This window comes from Silurus meridionalis, chromosome 27 (genome assembly GCF_014805685.1).
Source record: "Silurus meridionalis isolate SWU-2019-XX chromosome 27, ASM1480568v1, whole genome shotgun sequence".
In the NCBI taxonomy this organism is placed as follows: Eukaryota; Metazoa; Chordata; class Actinopteri; order Siluriformes; family Siluridae; genus Silurus; species Silurus meridionalis.
This window is the reverse complement of record NC_060910.1, coordinates 17,443,997-17,467,347: the sequence shown is the minus strand read 5'-3', so window position 1 is coordinate 17,467,347 and position 23,351 is coordinate 17,443,997. Positions and strand designations below refer to the sequence as shown.

The 23,351-nt window shown below is 45.2% G+C and overlaps 1 protein-coding gene across 12 annotated transcripts in view; it reads right to left on the bottom strand.

Annotated features, from left to right (window-relative positions):
* Window positions 1-23,351, bottom strand: part of arvcfb (ARVCF delta catenin family member b) — a 111,209-nt gene that overhangs the window by 11,560 nt on the left and 76,298 nt on the right. For 11 of the 12 annotated variants that reach the window (XM_046841262.1, XM_046841260.1, XM_046841261.1 and 8 more), the window contains 6 exons: window positions 17,795-18,285; window positions 12,759-12,942; window positions 9,602-9,719; window positions 9,311-9,482; window positions 8,436-8,453; window positions 7,882-7,953 (listed from right to left, as the gene is read on the bottom strand). In XM_046841262.1, coding sequence (XP_046697218.1) covers window positions 7,882-7,953; window positions 8,436-8,453; window positions 9,311-9,482; window positions 9,602-9,719; window positions 12,759-12,942; window positions 17,795-18,285 — 1,055 coding nt within the window. The remainder of the gene's footprint in view (window positions 1-7,881; window positions 7,954-8,435; window positions 8,454-9,310; window positions 9,483-9,601; window positions 9,720-12,758; window positions 12,943-17,794; window positions 18,286-23,351) is intronic. The other variant, XM_046841253.1, reaches the window with a different exon arrangement.

Here is a 23,351-nt window from a genome sequence, read left to right as displayed (position 1 = left end):
GGAATTTTCAGGGAGTAGTGAAGGCTTCCTCTAAGACACGTTTTAGCAAATCAAACCGGGTTACAGACTTTGGTTGCATTGGCTAGTGTGATTGACAAGAGAGAAAATGAGCTCCTCCCACTGTGATTGACATGAGAGAATAAGCTCCTCCCAGTAAACTGTCAGCATTACTTTCATGTGTATAAAAAGAGAGCTAATCTTTACACTAACAGTCGGGTCTGTAAAATAGGGAGGGATGGGAACGTGGGAGAGAGGACGAGTTGAAGTGTGTGTGTGTGTGTGTGTGTGTGTGTGTGTGTGTGTGTGTGTGTGTGTGTGTGTGTGAGCATGAATGTGGAAAAGAAAAGAAAAGAAAGAGTAACTGAATGAGCGTCCCCCATCCGCTAACCCGCGGGAAATCCAGCAGCCAGCATCACCACGGCAACCTCTGGAAAGTCACGCTGACAAATCTCTTCTGTGAGAATGAAAGAGAGAAAGAAAGAGAGAAAGACGGGAGAAGAAAATAAAAGACTGCGAGGTACGACGTTCTTTTATCAGCTCAGAGTGGGAAGAGTGACTGGGGCAGTGTGAGTGGGCATGGAGCTCCGCCCTTTCCTGGACATGCCGCTGCACAGACGCCACCTCTGATGCATTCAGCGCTGGAATGTGACCTTTGTCTCGTCCGAGCTCGTCCTGTCTGTGGAGACGAGCGAGTCGTGGCTCTGTGCTAATAAAAGCGGGACAGCAGGCTGTACGTGACAAGAGTTCTGAGAGGGAGCCTTTCCCACCTGCTCAGAAAGGCAGCAGACGTGAATAAAAACGAGTTTGAGAAACGCATGAGGGATGTGAGTCGCTTTTCCGACACGTTCTCGCACATCTGCAGGATGAAAGAGAGACAGATGTCTCGGGATGAGGTCCACAATCTGCCTCGACTCAAATCGAGAAAAGGAACTGCTCCAAGAAAGGGGGCGTGATGTTCTGACAGATCCGACAGCCCTGGCGCTGCACGGCAAAATAAACACAGAGGAGATTCAGTTCTCCAATTACAAATACAACACCGTCTCATCTCTCGTCTCAGAGCTTTGAGAGGCTTTGATTTGGAGACGCTTTCCTTTCAAATCCCTGCTTTCTCTTCATTCCCAGTCCCCCTCTGAGTCGCTTTGGTTTTGTCTCCCCATTGCCTTGCTTGTTTACGTGTTTGTATATTTCTCCGCTTCTCTCCCGGTCTGTCTATCTCCTGCCTTTTAAAAAATCTGTTGTGACGGCGCGAGAAATAAACCTGGTGTCTCATAAAGCTTTTGATTCCTCTCCTCACCTTGGCTCCACGTTCCCTCATCAACAGAAACCTCAATCTGCAGATATGTCTCAAGTTTCAGGCTCAGAGATAAACTCAGAATCAGGTTTAGAGATAAATGCAGTCTCAGGCTCAGAGATGAATGCAGACTCAGACTCAGAGATGAACCCAGATTCATAGATGAACCCAGATTTAGAGATAAACCTGGACTCAGAGATGAATGCAGACTCAAGCTCAGAGATAAACCCAGACTCAGAGATAAACCCAGACTCAGGCTCAGAGATAAACCCAGACTCAAGCTCAGAGATAAACCCAGACTCAGAGATAAACCCAGACTCAGGCTCAGAGATAAACCCAGACTCAGACTCGGAGATGAACCCAGACTCAGAGATAAACCCAGACTCAGAGATGAACCCAGACTCACTCATGCTACAGCTGCTATAAACCTTTATAAGTAAATATACCAGAATAAAATACACACTTCAGAACAAATCTCATATCAAAAGTCACCTAACAACTACAGTGGAACCCGGTTATGTCGATGTTCCATGGGGTCGCCAAAAAGCATTGAGATAACCCGATGATCGAGATAAACGAAAATCAAAATGGCGGCAATATATTAACGTGCTTGAAATTTCTTTATGTGCATGATGTGCGTTAATAAATGAGAATGTGCATGCACGTGTTTTTGAAGGTTTTTACACAACAGCGTTGCCGCGATTTGTTTGATGAAGGCATGCTATAAAAATACATACAGTACATGTTTATCTGTCAGGAATCCACCTGCCACGCCCCCTTCGGCCCCCTTCGGCATGTCAGGTGCTTTCTCGGCCGCTTTCTCTGAAGCTCCCGGCTTCAATCGCGCACATATGGTACTCGTTTAGCATCATCACCAGCTCCTATTTAAACTTCCACACTCTCACTGTCCGTTATTGTTGGTATATGTTGGTTCACGGCGGTCGTTGTTATCGCGCATGCGTATCCCGGTACGTGCCTTCCCACTGGCACTCTCTCAACGGCTGCACTTTTCTTCCCAAAGCGCATCGTGGATTCCCCCCGATCCTGCCGGTGTTCATTCTATGATTTTGCTGGTCATTCCACGTTCCGCACCGCCAAGCCCGGCTTTTGCCTCCCGTTAATCGCATAACATTTAACAACAAAAGGCATATGTGCACTAACTAACAGCAGAGATTCACCAGTATACAATACAACACCTGTAGCAGCTGTAAACCTTGATTTTTCCGCCACTTTCGCAAGTTCTTCTGCGGCTGCACCGAGATAACCGACGTTAAATGGCAAATTTTTCCCCCCTTGTGGTCGAGATATCAGGGTTCAGCGACATAAAAAAGACATAACCGATAAAAAATGCTTAGACAAAGCGAGAATTTGGCGGTTCCACTTCAAAAACGTCGACTTAATAGGGTTGTCGAGATAACCGAGGTCGAGATAAGTGGGTTCCACTGTATAATGATTTCACTAATACCAAGTCTCTCTCTCTCACACACACTCACATACACACAAGTTGCCTAAATGGAAAGAGAAACCCTCAGGAGCCTGAGAGCTGCTGTTTGTCTTGTACCTGTGTATGTGTGTTTCTGATTGTTGTGTATTGCTCTTTGAAGAAAGATAGAAAAATAGAAAAAGAGAGAGAGGGGGAGAAAAAGAGAGAGAGAGAGAGGGGGGGGGAGTGCGATAAAAGATTCCATTTAAGTTAATACATTACTTAAATAAATAAATAAATAAATAAATAAATAAATAAATAAATAGATAGATAGATTAAAAGGTGTAAAAACGTTAAAAACTATATGTACATGATCTTGAAACGTGCTCTGTGCAAAATGCAGTTCATCATTAAAAAACAGAGCAGAGTGCATTCTTATTGCAGCAGATCTTCTCAAACATCATCAAGTGGTCTGTTTCCTTGTAAAAGTGAAAGTCTACTAGAATCCTGGACTGCATCATCGCCGTCGTCACTGTTTTCCCGTCATGGCTGCCTCTTTCTTCTATTTCGTTTTTTTTTTTTCGGCTGATGTAGATGCACATCTTTGCCTGACCCACGACGAGGTTTAAAAGCTGACACTCTGCTTGCCTTCTCGGAGTATATTTTCCCCCCAGGATAAAAGTTTAGGCTGAATTATTTGTTAAGACCGAGTATGTGGATAGATGGAGAGATTGAGAGCATGAAAGAGAGAGGGGTAGAGAGAGAGAGAGAGAGAGAGAGAGAGAGAGAGAGAGAGAGAGAGAGAGCTAGTCATGCTGATAGAGATAGAGAAAGAGTGAGACAGATAGAGACAGATGAGTGAAACAGTGTTTTCCCTACTAAATGCAGAAGATTGACGACGAGTGTCAAATGTAACACCTGCTGTAGCTCAAAGACTGACCACACACACAAACACACACCCAAAAACACACACACATACACACACACACTGTATAAAGTTATATATCTAATATACATAGCTACCAAACTCAAAAAATCTGTACAGTTATTAAAACAAAGTGGGCGTGGCCTTAACCAGAACGCCGTTCCCTCCTTTTTCCCGCTTTTTATGAGATGTTAAAATAAGGTCACTTTCACTGAGGATGCTGTGAGCGAGTCCTGATGCCCCCTGTAGTCTCGGTGTGACGTGACACTCCAGAGAGATGATCAACTAATTCTGACCTCCGACCGTATCGGAGGTGAAGAGCGTGTGAGGTTAACACGACTCTATATAATCATCGATCATGCTCTTCCTTGTTTTTCCCCTCTCTCTTTCTCGCGTTTTCTCCCTCCCTCTCGCTGCTTTTTTTGCGCCGCTTCTCTGAAGACATCTCACACTCGCACTGCATGGTGCTTGATGATCATTTGTACTGAAGCTGTGTTCTCCTGGCACTGTGGGCAGTGAGTGTGTGTGCGTTTGTGGTGTGTGTTTGTGGTATATGTGTGTGTGTGTGTGTGTGTGTGTGTGTGTGTGTGTGTGTGAGAGAGTGATAATGATTGGCAAGCGAGGCGCAGCAGGATGAAGCTGCCAGTCTTGTGTTACAGCCTGCCATGTCGACGGGGGGTACGGCAGCAGCTGGCTCCCGCTGGGGGAAAATTCAGACTTAATCTCACACACACACACACACACACACACACACACACACGTGCAAATGCTAAGTGTCACCCAAAGCAGCTGCATGACTATGGGCACAGAAACAGCTGCAGATGGATACTAGTACATTTAAAACGTGTTTTGATTTGGAGCTTTCAATCGTGGAAAGAATGAAAAACACTCTACGGCGGCGAAAAAAAAAAACAGCCACTTTTTTTCTAACCATTGTGAGCTGAAAAGCATCTCATCGGCCCACGACAGGGCGCTTAAACGATCGCACTGGTAGCACCAGAATGAAGGGGTTCCCTCTGGTAACCGCAGAACCCTTGGAAGCTTGTGGCTCAAAACAGTCTCATCATCTCTGAGGTCTCACTCAGGACCAGATTCCAGAGGGGGACTGAGACATTGTACGGTCCATAAGCCCTCGGCATATTCGCAAGTCCGTGTGGTTGTTCCACCCGCGCTGTTTATATTCACGCCGCAGTGATGAAATGTGAAAAGCCCGGCTAGCAGGGCGTGATGAGCCTTCGAGACATGGGGCCGGGAAGAATTCTCACACCAGGGAGGGAGAAATATCAGCGGTGAGTCAGAAAGGGAGAGAAAGAGAGATGAGAGAGAGAGAGACATGGGTGGCGATCGAGCTGTCTACATGATGGATGGGAAAGAGCGGGGAAAAAGGAGGTGCGTAATGTGGAGAGGATGCAAAACAAAGAGAACGAGAAGACAGAAATATTCAAAAAGAACAGAATTGTGAATAAAAAGACATTAGGAAGAACGAGAAATGGGGAAAAAAAAACAAGTGTGTGAGGCGAAAGAAAACATTGATAGAGCTTAAAGTGGCAGTGTTTCGTTCAGAGACACTGAAATCATGAGAGTGATGCAGTCAGAGTGTAAGAAACACAGTGAGACAAAGTGAGAAGCTTTGAGAGACTGTGAGAGACACTGAGACAGAGATGCAGTAAGACAGTGTAAGAAACGGCAAGTAAGACTGTAAAGCAGAGTGAGAATCCCAGTGAGAGACTGTGAGAGACAGTGAGACTCCCAGTGAGAGACTGTAAAAGAGACAGATTGAGAGTTCCAGTGAGAGACTCTGAGAGAGACAGAGTGAGAATCCCAGTGAGAGACTGTGAGAGACAGTGAGACTCCCAGTGAGAGACTGTGAGAGACAGTGAGACTCCCAGTGAGAGACTGTAAAGAGACAGATTGAGAGTTCCAGTGAGAGACTGTGAGAGAAAGAGTGAGAATCCCAGTGAGAGAACGTGAGACAGACAGATTTAGAGTCCCAGTAAGAGACTGTGAGAGAGACAGAGTGAGAATCCCAGTGAGAGAATGTGAGACAGACAGATTGAGAGTCCCAGTGAGAGACTATGAGAAAGAGAGTGAGACTTCCAGTGAGAGACTGTGAAAGAGACAGAGTGAGAATCCCAGTGAGAGAATGTGAGACAGACAGATTTAGAGTCCCAGTGAGAGACTATGAGCGACAGAGTGAGAGTCCCAGTGAAAGACTGTGAGAGAGACAGATTGAGAGTCCCAGTGAAAGACTGTGAGAGAGACAGAGATATGCAGTGGGACAAAGGCAGTTCAGAGCTGCACACCCAAAGCAGCTGCATGTGTGTGAACTCCAGAGCTCAGCGCTCCCTCAAGAAAAAAAAAAAGACGAGACCCAGACAAAGACGAAGGGGAGATGGGGGAAGACAGGGGAGTGAAAGTGACCACAGCAGAAGGAAAACATGTAACGCCGAGTGCTGTTTCTGTTGTACAGAGACTTGGCCCTGATAAACCCTCACACTGGAAATCATTCCTGTCTGAACAGTGTCATGTTTACACCCAACACACTGCCAAGACAGAAGAGACGAGGACAAGGGATCTCCCATTTAACCGCCCTCGACACGCCGCCAGATGTTTTCGTTTGAACGTCAGAGGGGCCCCGCAATACAGATGTTTATAAAGCTGGATAAAATTAGATGAAGAATCCGCCAGAGTAAACGGCGAGACGCTCAAGAGACAAGGCCGGCTCAGTGACTTGTTACAAAAGGATGACGTGTCCAATCAGGGGCCAATCAGAGAGACTGCTGAGACACAGAGAGAAGTGGCATCCTTCTTCCAGCGATGGTGTTTACTTTTCTACGTACAGCGACGCATGACTCAATGGCAGGTAAATGAGGAGTGGCATATGCACCTGTCAGTCATAGTAAAGGGGGCATCGAGAGAAACTCTGTAGCCCCGAAGAGAAGTGGCCGTGATTCTCCGTCACGAGACGAAGATTAAAGACTGCTGTCTTTTTTGGGTTGCTTGCTGATAATTTCTGCTCTGATACTCTGCATCTCAAAACACGTGACATAAGGATAGAAATGAGAAAAGGAAGTGCACCATGTCCTTCGTCAATGTTAAAAGGTAGATTTCTGCTAACAGGAACAACGTGTCTCCTCTCTGTCTCGCTTTCTCTCCATCTCGCTCTTAATTACCGCCTCCCCGTCGATCCCTTAATTACACGTCTTTTCCGCCTTGCCTTCTCGCCTCTCTCTCTCTCTTTCTCTGGTCGTGATGAATAATGCAAAGGAGAGAGTGCTGTAGTTTTTTTGCACTTTGTGGTTTTCAGACACGTCCTGTCCCGCCACCGAAAGGTGACGAGAGGTGACTGGAATCGACTGCGAATCGATGGACGTCGGCGGCCTCCAGACAGGGGCTCAATAGGTCTCGATTTCCTCAGTGGGAAAAAACATGACGCTCATTTCTAAGTAAGGAGAGGGGTGGAGGAGGTTCTAAGATGGGCCAAAAAATAAGCCACCCTGATGTCCTCACATGCTCTTCTGCTTCTGAGGCAGAGGATGTGCTAAGCTTCTTTAACGCTACATGATTTCGGGTCGCGGACTCAATTCTCCCTTCCGATAAGCCTTGAGGCTCCACCTGGAGATCAGTAACAATCTGCCCAATCTAATGTGTTCCAGCAGCTGGATATCAGTTCACAAATCTCTGATGGCTTAACAATTTACAATAGTGAAGGTCTAGCTTTTGTGCAGAAATACACAATATGGACAAACGTTGTGGACACCTGAGACCCGAGCCTCCTGCTTCATGAACATCTCATCCAAACTTAGTGCGCATTAGAATCCTGTTAGAATTACCTCCGTTCTTCTGGGAAGATGTTCTACAAGAACACATTTTGTGGAGACTTGTGCTCCTTCAGGCAGAGGAGGTTCAGTTCCAGTTCATTAGGACAGTTCATTATACTGTTCAACATTAGAACACTGGGGTCATGTGATGACCAGGTCATATCCAAGATGGCCACTTCTAGAACATTTCACTGTTCTCCACACTTCTATTAAGGAACAGTTTAAAGGTAAACACAATCCAGTTGCATTAAACTAGCCGTGTTCGGCAGTCGGGATCACAGCTAATATTTCACATGCTTGATGTTTACAATCGTCTGTGTGACACAGAACTGGAGGGCAGGTGTGTAAATACGTGAGTGACGTGACATGTCGGTGACGTGAAGATGGCGTGTGGGTTACGTGAGGGCATTCCTCTGCGTACCTTTAGTGGGCTCGGTACGCTTCGGGAGGTCCATCGTGTCATAGTTTTTATCGTTGTCTCCACTCCGTCTTCCTGAGAAAAGACAAAGAGAAGCGTATGAGAGTACAGGATTTACTGCCTTCATGTCTGGAGACTAAATGTCATGTCTATCTTCTATCTTTACACCCACACACACACACACACACACACACACACACACACACACACACACTACGGTCTAATGGCTGAGGCTCTCCTGAGTGGAACTCCCTCTTAATAATGCATGAGAGGAAATATATTCACAGCGGAGTCGACTAATGAAGAACATCTAATACCCCTATAAACACACACACACACACACACACACACACACACACACACACACACACACACACACACACACACACACACAGTTCCTCTCGCTCAGACAGGACGACTGAAACAGGACAAATGATAAAAGTCTGGGTTCTAAGATTCTGGATTTGTACACTGAACACACACTCGTGGAGAGGCGGACGGAGGGAGGGAGGGATTGACAGAAGGAAAGATGGAAAAGAGGCAGAAGAGAAACTCACCTTGATTAAACCATTCCTCTACAGTTGGCCGGCGCAGCAGCAGCCAAGCAAAAGCAAAGGGAAAGAGAGAAGAGTCACAATATAAACGTGTGTGTTACTAAACACGGACTGGTACTCATGACTAGCAAAAAAACGTCGGAGGAATTAGCATGGTGAAGACTCTAAACGACCTCCGCTTGGGATCTTCTCAGTTAGGAGGGGAAAGGAACAGATCTGAGAAAGGGTGGCTAAGGCTTGCTAGACAGTACCCAGCCCTCGTTATCCTGTTCAGCGGTTTATTTAAAGGGTTAAAGCGTTACGTGGCGTTAACTCGTAATTGACCTCACTGTAGAAGTGGGATCCTGCTGGGCGTTTGACCAAACGCCCACCAGAGCGGCGCTGGCATTTTCTACACCGTTTACACACACAGCATCTAAATCGGCTCGATAAGTCACTAGTTAATGCGTCCTGGATCATCCTACATTACCCGCTGCTAGCCTACAGCGCACACACACTCTCCAAACACGACTGTATAGAAGGAACTCAGAACCTCAAAGATGTTGCAGCATGACAATGCTAATGTGCACACATCCAGCTCTGTAAAGATCTGCTTTACATTGGTTTGAAGATCTTGAATGGCCTGCTCAAACACTATTGAGATGTATGTGATTGCTGATTGCACCCTAGGCCGCCTTACCTCCATCAGTACCTGGATTTGTGTCTGAATGAGCCATAAAAATTTTGAGGAACATCTTACCAGAAGAGAAAAAGGGGACTAAATGTGGGACGGGAAATTCAAAATGAAGCACGTGCCCATCCACAAACGTTTGCCATATAGTGTATATAAATAGATATTATATGCTGGTAATAATATCTGACCCCCACGGGAGACTGACCTTTAGCCTTCTTGCTCCCGAAGCAGCCGGCGTCGTCCTTCTTCTTCCGGTGGGTCCCCGCAGAGCCCGGAGCCTGAAGCGAGGATGCGTCCTGGTACTTGTCTGCACCCGGGACTTCTTTGTGAACGTGGTAGGAGAGGTTCCTCATGATGCACACGCAGTTCTCGACAGACTGAGGAGCAGAGAGAGAAACACATCATGGCGGAGGGAATTGCAGCTCGGCTTCATCGCGACAAATTGTCGTGGATTCTTCGTAATTTTTTTTGACACTGATTTCTCTCTGAGTCTCACCTTGTTGTCCATGTCCTTCTTCCCCACAGCTGACAGGAGAGCATGGAGCAGAGCGTCCACCAGGCCGTCGCATTCCCGAAGTCTCCTGCGCGCCTCCGCTCCGTCCGAACTCACGTTCCTGCTCACACACACACACACACACACACACACACACACACACACACACACACACACACACACACAAACTTGTTACGTGCAGCCTTGGCACCATTGAACATAAAGCTGGAAGTGATTTTACATTCACTGTAGCACATTTCGACTTCTATGGCAACGACAGAATAGACCACATTAAACATATACATTATAATGTTAATGCAATATAATTGCATGTGTGTGTGTGTGAGTAAGCGTACTGGAAATACTGTATAAACACACACACGTGTGGCTCGAGATAAATATTTATGCAGCTGTGCATCACTGCACGTTCGAGCAATTCATTCAGGACACACACACACACACACACACACACACACACACACACACACACACACACACACACGACTGTCTCACACACCCTTTAGCTCTCTTCCGCACTAACTCTGTTCATGGCAAATCAGGTTGGGGCTCTGAGCTGCTTCCTAGCAACAGATGTCGGTGCTTACAGTTGCCATGGATACGGGCAGAGTGGCAGGGATGGAGATGGAGTGGCATCGGGAGCTGGCGACACGCGGACACACCGTTTTCGGTGCTCATTTCCCCGAGTGTGTGCTACAACCTACATGGCCAGAGTCTGTGTGTCTCTTTTGTCTAAATATACGTGTGTGTGTGTGTGTGTGTGTGTGTGTGTGTGTGTGTGTGTGTGTGTGTGAGTGAAACTTTCTTTGGCTCTTAGTCTCTACTGTCAAAGCCAAGTCTGATTATACTGATTAAACTGCTACAGGGCAGGAGGCAGCCTCTGCAGCCGGCAGGGAGAGAAAGATGAAGAGAGAGAGAGAGAGAGAGAGAGAGAGAGAGAAATGCGGAAAATGAAAGAGGGATGCAGGAGGGATGCAGGAGGAATGCAATTTCAGGCTTATCAGACCCTGTAGACCTTAAAACCAGTTCATCACAGTCACATGCCGAGAGAGAGTGAGAAAAAAAAGAGATAGAGAGAGAATGGATATATAAAGAAAGAGATCAGAGGAATCTGCTGTAAGATTAAGCACAGAAACATTGAGAGTTCTCTCAGAAAGAAAAAAAATAAAACAAGAAAGACATAAGATTGTACATAAAAAAAAAAAAAAAAACTGGACTGAACCCTAAGGATACAAGAAAACGAAGGACCCTAAACTGTTCTAAATGGAAGAAACCCTTATGGGTGCTTGATGTAAGTAAGGAAAACCCATTCATTTCAAAATGGAACAAACCAAAGCAGGATGCTAAATTGATATCCCTTTAGTGTTTTAGAAAGACCCTAAAAAAAGTCAGGTCCAGTCCCGGAGTGTTACTTCGGAAGCTGAAAATCTGCTTTTCTCCTTCCGCCCGGCTCGTCTCCAGTCTGGGCAGAGTGACACGGAGTAACCGGGGCAGTACTCAGTGTCTCTGTGAGTTTAATTAGAAGCTGCCCAGCTGAAAGGTTTGGAGAAAATCTGCTAATGAGAGCATCGATACAGCGAGAGTGAGGGAGCGAGGCCGTGAGGATCGATTTCAGCCTCGAGACCGCCAGCAAAGTGTGTAACAAACAAACGGGCATTATCCTGCTCTTTACTGTCTCAAAACGCAGCAGCTAGTCATTACGCTTCTGCTTTCTGAATACAACTCATGGTAGGGGCGAAGACGTGGGGCTCGGCAGCTCAGAGAAGATAATTCGGAGCAAAATAATACCCACACTGCTAAAAGCGACGCTAAAAGCGAACCTAAACACGAGGAAGAAACTAGTAACATCTCCAAAGCCCTTATTCCACTGATCACAGCAATGCAACACCTATTCGGGCACTGAGAACAGGCTTCACTCTGGTCGAATGTAATCTGATTGGCTGGTCATAAATCAGGAAACGTTTCTACGCCGTGGCACAATGAGCTCTACAGGGCGAAGATTGAATCTCAGGAATTGAAAAGTCTTGCGCAGCATTACGTCTCCTTTTTTCCACTTTGCGCGCCGGGTCTACATCCCGAGTCGGGCAATTTTCGCGCGCGGCTTTGAAATTCCAAACGTTCGCGAGCGCTCACGACTCCCGGAAACTGTGGGCGAGCTTGAAATGAGGTGTTGATTTGAGTTAGGAGTCCATGCTACTTTTTTTTTTTTCCTTCTTAAAAATAAAGAAATAGTCATGCTAGCTATTACACCAAGTCATTAACACAAGAAACTGATTTGAAATGTAAGAAATCCTTGCAGAAGTGAACCCTATTTGCTTCTCCAATCAAATTATTTTTGATGCTTATTGTAAAAACCAAAAAACGAAGCAGAACAAATACTGGTTTTACCTCCGAACAGGTGTGAAAGTTTCCTGAAACGTGACCGCAATCATTTAATTCATATGAGCAATTATGAGAAACCCGATCGCATGCTAACAGAGACGTGTCTCGGGGTATAAATGATGGTGAGCAGGGCTGTAATTAGCCATTGTGTTCGCTGTCAGATGTGTAAAAAAGCACTAATCTGTGCAGCAGTGTGAGCCAATGGAACTGATGAACTGCTTCGCTAATCTGTTTTTGTGGGGGGTCGGGGGGGAAGTACCACTCTTGTCAAACATTCTCCGTCGACTCTCTCATTAAATAACTTTAAGCACCTGCCTATTTTAGGGCTTTTCATTTAATTCACTTATCTGCTTTCCTCTTAAAAGCCCTTGCAATAATAATAAAAAAAAGCCTTTATTCCTCTGGTACTTTTTGCAAACAGCTCTGAGTGGCTATTTAATGGACAGCCGCGGCTAAACGCCACTTAAATGCTTCTCTTCCTTTGTCCCCACAGACCATAGGAAAACAAATTAGTATTAGATTGGACGGGAGAGGTTAAAAAAAAAAAAAAAAAGAAAGACTGCAACCGCATCGCTAACACAGCGGAGTTATTGAGATCATTAAGGGAAGCAGTCGACTTTCTGACCTTCCACTGAAACACCCTGTCAATGTGGATTCGTAATTAAAACCCTTTTATCATCTGAGACTAAGCTTATGCTTAGGAAACGTGATTAGTTATCCTTCTTGGTGAAAGGTCAGACCAAAAAAAAAAAAAAGGTACCGCAGGCATCCGGACGTGTTCTTGAACACGGTGGTCCACTGGGCGTCCCTGGGCTTCGAGTCCTCGTTGGGCTCGGCCTCCCAGCCCGAGTGCGGGATCACCACCTCGTTGGTCATGGTCTGCAGCGCGTGGTTTATGATCACCATCTTCAGCTGCTCGTAGGAGGACAAGTTCCACAATGTTCCTGTCAAACACAGAGAGAGAGGAGGGGAGAGAGCGTAGACAAGAGTGAGAAAGAATAGAAACGATGTAGCGCAAAATTACGGCCCCGTGGCGTTCACGTGAGGCGTTCTCCCTCGCATCCACATGTCGTCATATAGCGATAACACAAGAGATTTGTATATAATTTAGAGCCTCGTGTCTGTTTCATTCTTAAAACTTGAGAACACCACGGAGTGAGACCTGAGGAATTCCTAAAGTGAAGGAGTGGCGTTCTGGTCCCTTTTTTTCCATTATGTAACCATTTTTTTCACCCCCACCCTGATCCACCTGAATCCACACAGTACCAAATCCTGAAACAACATATCCCCTGCCATGGCAGCACTTGGGAATATCATTTGGAAATAAATCGCAACTAAAGCCACCTATAATAAACCACCTTTGGTGCGTCGCCTATATTTACCTCACGATTGCTACTCCCGGAGATGACTTTAAAAATGCAAGATTTGAATTCAGGAAATGGGCTCTAGTGTACACGATGGGGTTAAAAGGGTTAAAAACTGGACTGCTAAGCAGTGGTGCATGATGCAAGAAAAAGTAGGAACTGAACCCTGAAGAACAGCACTGCATGGGACACACTGATTGTCTGGAACCTTGGTGTTGTTTGGGTATTGTATGTGGTAATAATTTGATTAAGTCTCTGCCTGCTAGGAAAAATAAGCTATTAAATGTGGCTTGTGGTGTATGTGTGTGTGTGTGTGTGTAGAGGGATATATATATATTTTTTATATATATATATATATATATAAAAAAAAAAGCCGGACTGCTCATATTTACCAAAATAAACTGGGTGGGAGACGAGGAAAGCCACAAAAACTGCTAATCAAAGTCGCTATAGAAGAATCAGACATATGATGAGAAAACCACATTCTTGGTCCATACAGAGAGAAATAAGAACCATACTCGGAATGTTTCGAAAAAGACTGAGCCACGCCCTGTAGTGCAAAAATTCAATTTAGCTGGAAAACCTTGACTTTGATTCCACGTCCACGTTAATACGTTTCAATTAAAAAAAACCTTTTTCTCTCAGTTTTTGGCCTTCCGTCCACACCGAGACAGCGTTTCCAGTCAACGAAAGGTTTCCAAAGTGGATCAATTGGAAAATGTCGTTTTTGTAGTCACAGTGCAGATTATGAAAATGAAGGCTTTCGAAAAACTATTTTTAGTCATTGTTTGCGACGTTTCAAAGAGCCGGGAAGTAAATAAATGGCAGGCGGAAATGACGCAACTCGAAGCCCCTTACGTAAGCGTTTTTTGATTTTACACACCTTTTAACCAACATCTTAACTTGACATCTTTTTACAAGACACTAACCATCTCTACAGGATTCTGTTTCCGACTCTACAAGGCTGTGTCTTTGAGACTTCACATGTCCCTGGCCACACAAGACACTACACGCCATGGACTGTATACATTTCTTAATACACTATATCGACAGAATTCCTGGGACACCTGACATTTCCAGCCAGATGTGGTTCTTCCCCAAACAGTTACCAAAATGTCAGAGTTACACAATTGTCTAAGACGTCTTTTGATGCGGTGGCGTGATATTTTTTTCTTGAACTAGGAGACCCAAACCTGCTCCAGCAAGACAAAGCCTCTGTGCACGAAGCACGTTAAAGATATTGTTAAATGCGTGTGGAATATCTCCTGCTACAAGATCTCCAGCAAACCTATTGAAAACCTTCTGAGCTTACATCAGCACCTGACTTTATCCACAATCACACTCCAAAGTCTGATGGAACGTTCAAAAAGCACATGGCAAACGCATGGTCAGGGGTCCACAAACCTTTGTTATGAGTCTCTGGTCCTATAAGGCATCAGGTGTTTCAGATTCTACGACTTTCGAAGTGTGTCAGACTCTAAATGACTCTGACTGTACATTTCTCAGAACCTTACTGAGATCTACTTAAGATCAGGGCAGATATTATTTTTAAACAAATTTTATAGGACCGTTCTTTTATGATCCAGGTTTAAACACATGCTGCTCTCTGATGTCACCTAGTTTTTAGTGACTCCCCCTCAGTTCGATTCCTCGGAAATGAAATACACAAGGGAAATGAAATGTACTGTGCCCTAAGGAAGCCTTGTGTGTGTGTGTGTGTGTGTGTGTGTGTGTGTGTGTGTGTGTGTGTGTGTGTGTGCGCGTTTGAAGTGTTATTGGGTTTGCCTTTTCCTGCTCGGCAACGCAGCCTCCCAGCTAATTCAATTCCGCAAGGAGCAAAAGACATACTGCCCTTCTGGGCTGTTTAGTACAGGTGCTGCTACAACCCAGACTGAGTGGAGGTGACAGAGCGAACGGATGACAGGAGGGTTAAAAATGGAGGGGGAAAAAGACATTCTTTAAAAATTCCACCCCTCATTCCGCCCTTCTGACCACAATTGAGAAGACGGACAAGGCGGAAAGAAGGATCTAATACAACACATGGCAAGGAACATCTTTAGGTTCCTGATGTTCTCTCAAGCATACAGGGTTTTACACACTAGAGCTGGTCATATTGCAACTTTTAGGAACCTTTAATGTGGTATTTTCCAACAAGGGGAAAAAAAAGGCATTGTGTATCAAACAAGCCACTAGTATGAGTAGACCAGACCATTCTGAGAGGGAACAGTGGGCTGCTGAGGTTTTTCACTGAATTGAATGAAAACTCGTTCTATTTTCGAAACCCTGCAATTATTTTTAATTGTGCTGCATCATGCCCAGTTCCTTTCACCAATTGCACATTATAAACGGGGTTGTGTTTTCTTAGGGGCCTCGCCAGCTTCAACCAAATGGATTTTTGGGGGTCTGTTGGCCGAGGACAGTCCCGCTTGTTGCTATTTTTAGTCGTGACTGAAAGGCCCACTGCGCTGTAAAAGTAATCATCGCAGCTGGGGCACCGTCACCCTTTTCTGTCTTTCTGACCTCGGCAAGGCGCAGGAATCCCACGCCCTCTCTGTGATCACTGATATCAGAAGCAGAAACAGTTTCCTAGCGGAGCGTTCATTTTAACGAGACACAACGGTAGCCACTGGTGTACAGAGGGATCCACGATTATTATGCTGGGAAAGTAATAATGATGCAAGTTTGTCTTGCCTTTTTCCAAGTAACCTCACTTTTTTTTTTTTTTTTACATTTTACTTTGTGTTCAAAGTACTAACAAGGCAAATACAGCTCCATGGTGCTGTGAAGAACTGAGAGAACATTGCTATGGTCATTGATCAAGCTTGTTCACACACTGGTCACTTTGGGGAAGTGTAAATGAAAAAGGGCTAAGGTAAAACATTGGTGAAATCCTGTAGACCACCCAGGCTAACGTGATCCCTGTAGTTCTGGGGTTTATCGTCGCTGCTATAAGCCTCTCTGCTGGATTTTCAGGACTCCTGCGAACGCATGCCAGGTAAAACCTGGTAAGTCGATTAAAGCATTAGCTGTAAGGGGACAAAACCCCATTGTACTCTCCAAGGGCCATTTAGCAAAACACCAGGAGACTTAACACAGCCAGCCAGCCAGAACACCTGATCCAGGATCAGAGCATCGGTCTGAAAAAACTGGCATTGCATCAGTGTGCACACTTAAAAATTTATTGGAGGTTCAAATCTGACTTTGGTGAGTGGACAGCATGTTCTACCCCCCAATTAACAGGTTCTGATTTGAGAATCGAATTAGTAAATCTGATCTAGAATTAGTACACTAGTTCCAATTTCCTGCTAATATTCCAGGCTTTGGACCATGTACATCAGTAAGACTGATCCGGACCCAAAACAGTATCTCTTAGTATTCCAGGGGTTGAGCCACATGCTTGTGCATGACTAACCATTTTCTTGTAGGCCACAGTCTGCACAATGTGTTCTGCAGAGCTGATCCAGAGTCAGTCCATCAACCCAAAATAACTTTTTGGTACACAGAACCCAAATTACTGACTTCGAGGCTACCAGACTCTAGACACCAGTGCTAACAAAGACTGATCCTGGATCAGTACAGCACATCAAATATCTTTTTCTATGACAGACTCTGAGAGGTCATGCTCAAAAAGACAGATCATCAATCTGTATCTTAGAATCAAAATGCCTTCTCTTGAAATGTGAAAAAATGGACCACTATAGCAATCACAACACAGTCTGGACATTTTCTGGACATGGTGCTCATTTAACCTGATCCAGAACCAGTATATAACAGTACATACCAGCCTCAAAATATCTTCTGGTAGATCAGACCAGTCTCTTAACCAGACAGCCTTTAAGACTGGACCAAACTATCCATCACCCACCACACAGGAAACTGGTAGTAGTCACTCTCTCACTCTATCACACTGCACCAGAATGCAGCAGGTTTTATGAATAAATCATGAATTCTGGAGACTTCCCCAGGGACTGTAGATTTGCTGTATCTCAGAAATAGCTGAGATGTGGGACAAGTTCTCAGTTATTGCTTCGTAAATACCCCCGGATAAAGAAAAGTCGTGATGGCTTTTGCCCTTAACTGAGCATAACTTTTGCAAAATAAGGACAAAAAACCTATTAGTGGGCTAAAGCAGGATGCGTTAGCTCCAATCTACTCTTGTTAATGGAACAATGGTGCTTTCAAAGTAAAATCTGTTATTCCTTCTAGGTGTTGCATGACTAGTAATTTCCAGTCAGACATTACTATTTTAATGGTGCAAAAAATGCCCTATAATACACACTGCAGCAAAGGGTACAAAAAAAACGTTTCCATCTTCTGCGATCTTAAAGGATACACTGTAAACAGTGAAAGTAAACAAGTCTGTGTAAAAAATGGGCTAAATAATATTTAACGGAAAGAATCCATTGTGAAAGACAAAAGTATAGAGCGATACCTGTGACAAGTTCGCGGACCTCTGCGTCGCCGCTTTTCCTGAGCAGCCGAACGAGGGCGGGGATTCCGTCGCAGCTCCTAATGGCCGCCTTGTTTTCATTGTCCTTCCCGAAGGAGAGGTTGCGCAGAGCTCCACATGCTTTGCGCTGCACTTCGCCCTTGGGGTGCTCGAGCAAGGCCACCAGGGCAGGGATGCCGTTCAGCTGGCGCACAGCCTTCTTTACCGCATCGTTTTCGTAGCACAGGTGCTGCAGGTAGGCGGCAGCATTTGCCTTGACCGGATCGAGAGGGTGGCCCAGCATGGCAATGACCTCAGGGAGGTCCGGGTCACGCCAGCAGCGGGGGTCCTGGCGGGCCATGGCGGCTTCGAGGCCGCCATCCAGGCTGGCCGTGCTGCCCCGCTCGGGCTGTGCGAGTGGGGCAGGGTACATGCCAGGAGCGTAGCGTTGCTGCTCATCAATCAGCTCAGACTCTATGGGGTCATCGTAGCCTCTGTTTAGGGTCAGAGAAAGAGAGTGCGTTGGTTCGTTTTTAACCTAAACAATGTTTGTTACATGATACTGTATTATGAACACCGATCAGGCATAACTTTATGACCACCGATCAAGCATAACATTATAGCCACCCGCATAATATTTTGTTGGTCCCCCATTAGATGCCAAAAAAGTCCAGACCCACTGAGCATTAACAGCTTTAACTTCTTCAGCAATTTGAGCTACAGGAGCTCATTTGTTGGATCAGACCACACGGGCCAACCTTTGCTCCCCACCTGCATCAATGAGCCTTTGAAGCCCATGACCCTGTCACTGGTTTACCAATGTTCATTCTTTGGGCCACATTTGATACTGCAGACCATGAACACGCCACAAACAAGAGCTGCAGTTTTGGAGACGCTCTGACCCAGTCGTCTAGCCATCAAAAATTTTGCACTGGTCATACTCACTCAAATCGTAACGCTTGCCCATTTTTTCTGCTTCTAACATGTGATATTTGAGCACAAAATGTTCACTTGCTGCCTAATATATCCCACTAACAGGCCATGATTAAGAGATAATCAGTGTAATTCACTTCACCGCTCATAATGTTACAATGCCATAATGTTATGCCTGATCAGTGTATTATGTTGTCTGCGGTAATAAACTGCACAGTAAACAGCAAGACCGAAAAAGCTCTTATCTTATTATAAAGACTGATACGTTAACAGGACACTGAGGTCACTGACAGATCATTCCCCTGAGAACCAGACGACGAGTGAACAAAATGATTAGGAGTGCTGTGGGAAAAGCAGAAATAGCTCCTTTCAATGGCGGACAGATTGTCTGAGGAGATGAGCTGCAAGCTGAGACGGATGCGGGGAAGGAAATAGGTTTAAGTGGAACGGTCAGAGTGATTCTGAGAGAGTGATGGAAAAGACTAAACATGGTGATGGAGAGCAAACAGAGTCAGGTGTGCCGTTAGCGTGGACGGCTATTAACCACGCTGTGAAAGGAGCAGCCAGCAAAGCAGGGCGTGGTGATGACAGGAACAGCTGCCACTTCTTTCTTAATAGACTGTGCCAGAGAGCTGGAGAGAGAAGAACATGATAGCAAAGGAAGGCTGGGGAAGCCGGCGGTACAGTCTAACCCACAGGCTCTCGTATTACCCAGCTACGTCTTCATGATGTAATGTTAATTCCAGCCCTGGATTCTGTAATGGTCATTCTGGATCACTGGGATGACTCAGAATTTTCATTTATTCTCTGGTCAGATGGTTTAATCCAATTTAAGACAGAATTCAATCCAGTCCTACAGCAGAGCAGGTTAATGGTCATGCTCACCTTCTTCGCCTTGACCTCTGGTAATCCCAACCTTCACACAAAACTCTCAAGAGAGATTTCATCTCCAGCACCAAAGCATGAACAAGGAGACCCAAACCTTTTCCACCACGACAATGCCCCTGTGCAAAGATCTGCTTTCCAGTGGTTGGAAGTGTGTTGAAGATCTAGATAGTCCTGCTATAGAGCGCTGACCTCAACCCTATTGAACACCATTGGGATTAATTGGAACGCTAACTGCCTTTCTCCTGATTTTACTTATGCCTTTGTGGCTGAATAAAATCTCCCATATCTCCACAAAATCTTGAGGAACATCTTCCCAGAATGGAAGTTATTCTAACAGCAAATAGGGACTTAATGTGGAACGGGATGTTTAATCAACTGATTTTCAATCTGATTAGCATGTTATTTCCTGCACGCTTCAATCTAAAGCTACTACTGTTAAAAATAAATACATTAAAATAGAGAGGAAACGCCCATAAACATAAACACAGTCATCTTCTTGGAAAGCCTCGCAATTGGCTACTGATCAACACAACGACGTCACCAGGGTCACACCGGATAATCAGAAGGACCTGATCTCGTGAGAGTCACTCAGTAAAGTCGTTACTTTGTGATGCCGTAAATTAATAATGAACTAAATAAATGCTGGACGTTTTTCCTTTTTTTTTTTCTTTTAGCTGAAAATGTTTCTTGGGGCTCAACACCAGCCCATGCTGAGATCTGAAGCAGGAGAAATTGGGGATGTAATTACAGCAGCGTGCCGCTGTGAGCCTGCGGTATGCTGAAGTACGGCCGAGTACTTTTATAAAGCGTGTCCTCACAAGTTCATTAAAAGCCAGAGGTTCCTTTACTGTGTGTTTGTGTGTGTGGGCTGATCCGGGGTCTGTGTGAAATATGGCTTTGTGTATGCTTTTGTAATGCTACATAGTAGCTGTTTGTGTTTATAGGAGTCTATTTGGAGGTCTTTTTTTTGCAGTATATACGTTATATAATTCTATAATTACAGCTCTGTGCTTTAATAGACCCATCGTTCGTTAAAAGTGGAGCTGCACTTTTTAGAAAAAAAACTAAACATCTGGATTAGTTCGGATTTATCTGCTTGTATCGTACTCGCACGTGGTTTTAATAGAGTACGCTAACAGGGAGACCGCCGATTAGCCCGAGCTAAGCATCTTGGGAGAAATTGCTCTGTATTTGTATGTAGAGAGTTCTGGAAAAGAAATTTACAGATTTATCTGGCAGTCAAGCAAAAGCAGGCAGAATCCTTGTCATGTGCTCTCTCTCTGTGTGTGTGTGTGTGTGTGTGTGTGTGTGTAAAATCTAAAATAATTCTGTCAGAGCGAGTGAACTCAGCCGGGGAGGTTGTTTGTGAGTGATGTGACTGTCCTGGATATAATAGAAAGAGTCTTGATAACTGATGTCATTGTCATAACCACTTCAGCCCCACACACACACACACACACACACACACACACACACACACACACACACACACACACACACACACACACACACACACACACTGGAAATTGAAATTCCTGCCAGCTCAACTGCTTGGTGTGAGTGACAGGAATGTGAGGATTTGCATTCACACCGGAGCCGTGTGTATTCCCAGGACACTAACAACACTGACACTAGGACCCTGCCTGATTACAGAAGTGTCGGTGGATAACAGTAATTGAATGTTTCATTATTAACCCGGTCACAAGAAATCAATCCTTATAAGGTAAAACTCAGCGAGGAATGAAGCACTTTAGGAATCTTTCCATCTCCCACGCTGAGGCGATCGCCCCGAAGAGAAAGACTATCGCAACTCAGCACCGAGCTGAAAGACAATTTGAAACCCGGGCAGGTGCTGATGCTCCTGTGGAGGAGTGGAACATTTGAGGGGAGGAGTGGCGTGAGTGAAGGGTTGGAGGAATGGAGGATTAGAAGAGTGGAGGATGGGAGGAGAATTGGAGGATTGGAAGAGTGGAGAATTGGAGAAGTGGAGAATTGAAGGAATAGAGAAGTGGAAGATTGGAGGAGTGGAGTAGTAGAGGATTGGAAAAGTGGAGGATTATAGGAGTGGGGAATTGGGGAAGTGGAGGTGGAAGAGTGGAGGGGTAGAGGAATGGAGAAGTGGAGGAGTGGAAAATTGGAGAAGTGAAGGATTGGAGAAGTGAAGAAATGCTGGAATAGAGGATTGGAGGAGTGAAGGATTGGGAAAGTGGAGGATGGGAGGATTGGAGAATTGGAGGAGTGGAAGAGTAGAGGATTGGAGAAGTGGAGTATTGGAAGAGTAGAGAATTGGAGGAGTGGAAGGAAGTGGAAGGGTAGAGGATTGAAGGAGTGGAAGCGTGGAGGGAAAAGAATTGGAGAATTGGAGGAGTGGGGGATTGGTGAGTTGGAAGATTGGAGGATTTGAAGAGTAGAGAATTGGAGGAGTGGAAGGGTAGAGGATTGAAGAAGTGGAAGAGTGGAGGGGTAAAGGATTGGAGAATTGGAGGAGTGGGGGATTGGCGTATTGGAAGATTGGAGGATTTGAAGAGTAGAGAATTGGAGGAGTGGAAGGGTAGAGGATTGGAGAAGTGGAGGAAAGCACACGCATGTAATGCATATCGCATGCCCCTGTTCTATTCAGTGCTGTGAAGTGCCCAATACCCAGTGTCCTGCACCCGGTGCTGTATCGGGGACAGCAGAATGAGGAGCTTCAAATAAATAAGATTAAACCAGTGCAGATTTGATGAAACGCGAGCCACGTTCATCGCTTCTCACAGTGTTTTGTCCTTCAGCGTTCATATTTCCCTCCGTCCACCTTCTCCTGAGGATGAAATCTCTTCATTTCTTCGAGCAGTTAGGTCTGACTTGTTGATCATTAAGAGCATGTATCTCTGTTCCCTCTGCCTCGATGAACTATTCTAAAATCATCAGAAGATGGGGAGCGTGAATGCTAATTACGTGGTGTACAGAACCGAGGTGCTGCACACAAACACAATTATCCACGAACAATAACGGACGAGTCAAAAGCCACACCATTTTCAGCAGCAGCCAAGAAACACACCCAGACAGTTCACAGGAATGATGAATGAGGAATTGTTTACATTCAAACTTTCTTTTTATTGCTCTCCGGGTGAGAGGGGCATGTCTCCAGTGTCTTGAATATGCCTTGTCTTTCCAGAGTCTGCAGTATCTTGTGTGTCTCCGGTGTGTCCATTACATCATGTGTGTCCAGTGTCTGCAGTGCCCCCAGTTTGTCTCTTGTCTCAAGTGTCTTCTTTTCCAGTGTGTCTGCAGTGTCTCCAATATGCCTCGTCTCTCTTGTGTGCCGCCAGTGTGTCTATTATGTCATGTGTCTGCAGCGTTTATAGTTTGTCTCTGATTTCCAGTGTGTGCATTTTGTCTAGCAGTAGTCTAGTAGTTTCTCTCGTGCCTCCACTGTCTCACTGTCTGTGTCTCGTGTCTCCATTGTGTCCAGTATGTCTCATGTCTCCAGTGTGTCCATTATTTCATGTGCCTCCAGTTCCCCAGTATGTTTTTGGTCTCCAGTGTCTCCTGTTCCAATGTGTTTGCAGTGTTTTTACGATGTCTCATGTATCCACTGTTTCTTGTATCTCAAGTGTGTCTCGCAACTCCAGTGTTTGAACCGTCTCTCCACTTACTCACCAGTAAAGGCCATTAATCAATGACATGTGAGTTCAGGGCAGATAGCGTCGTGTTTAGTCACAGTTTAAAAAAGAATGTCTGAAAGGAATCGCATTTC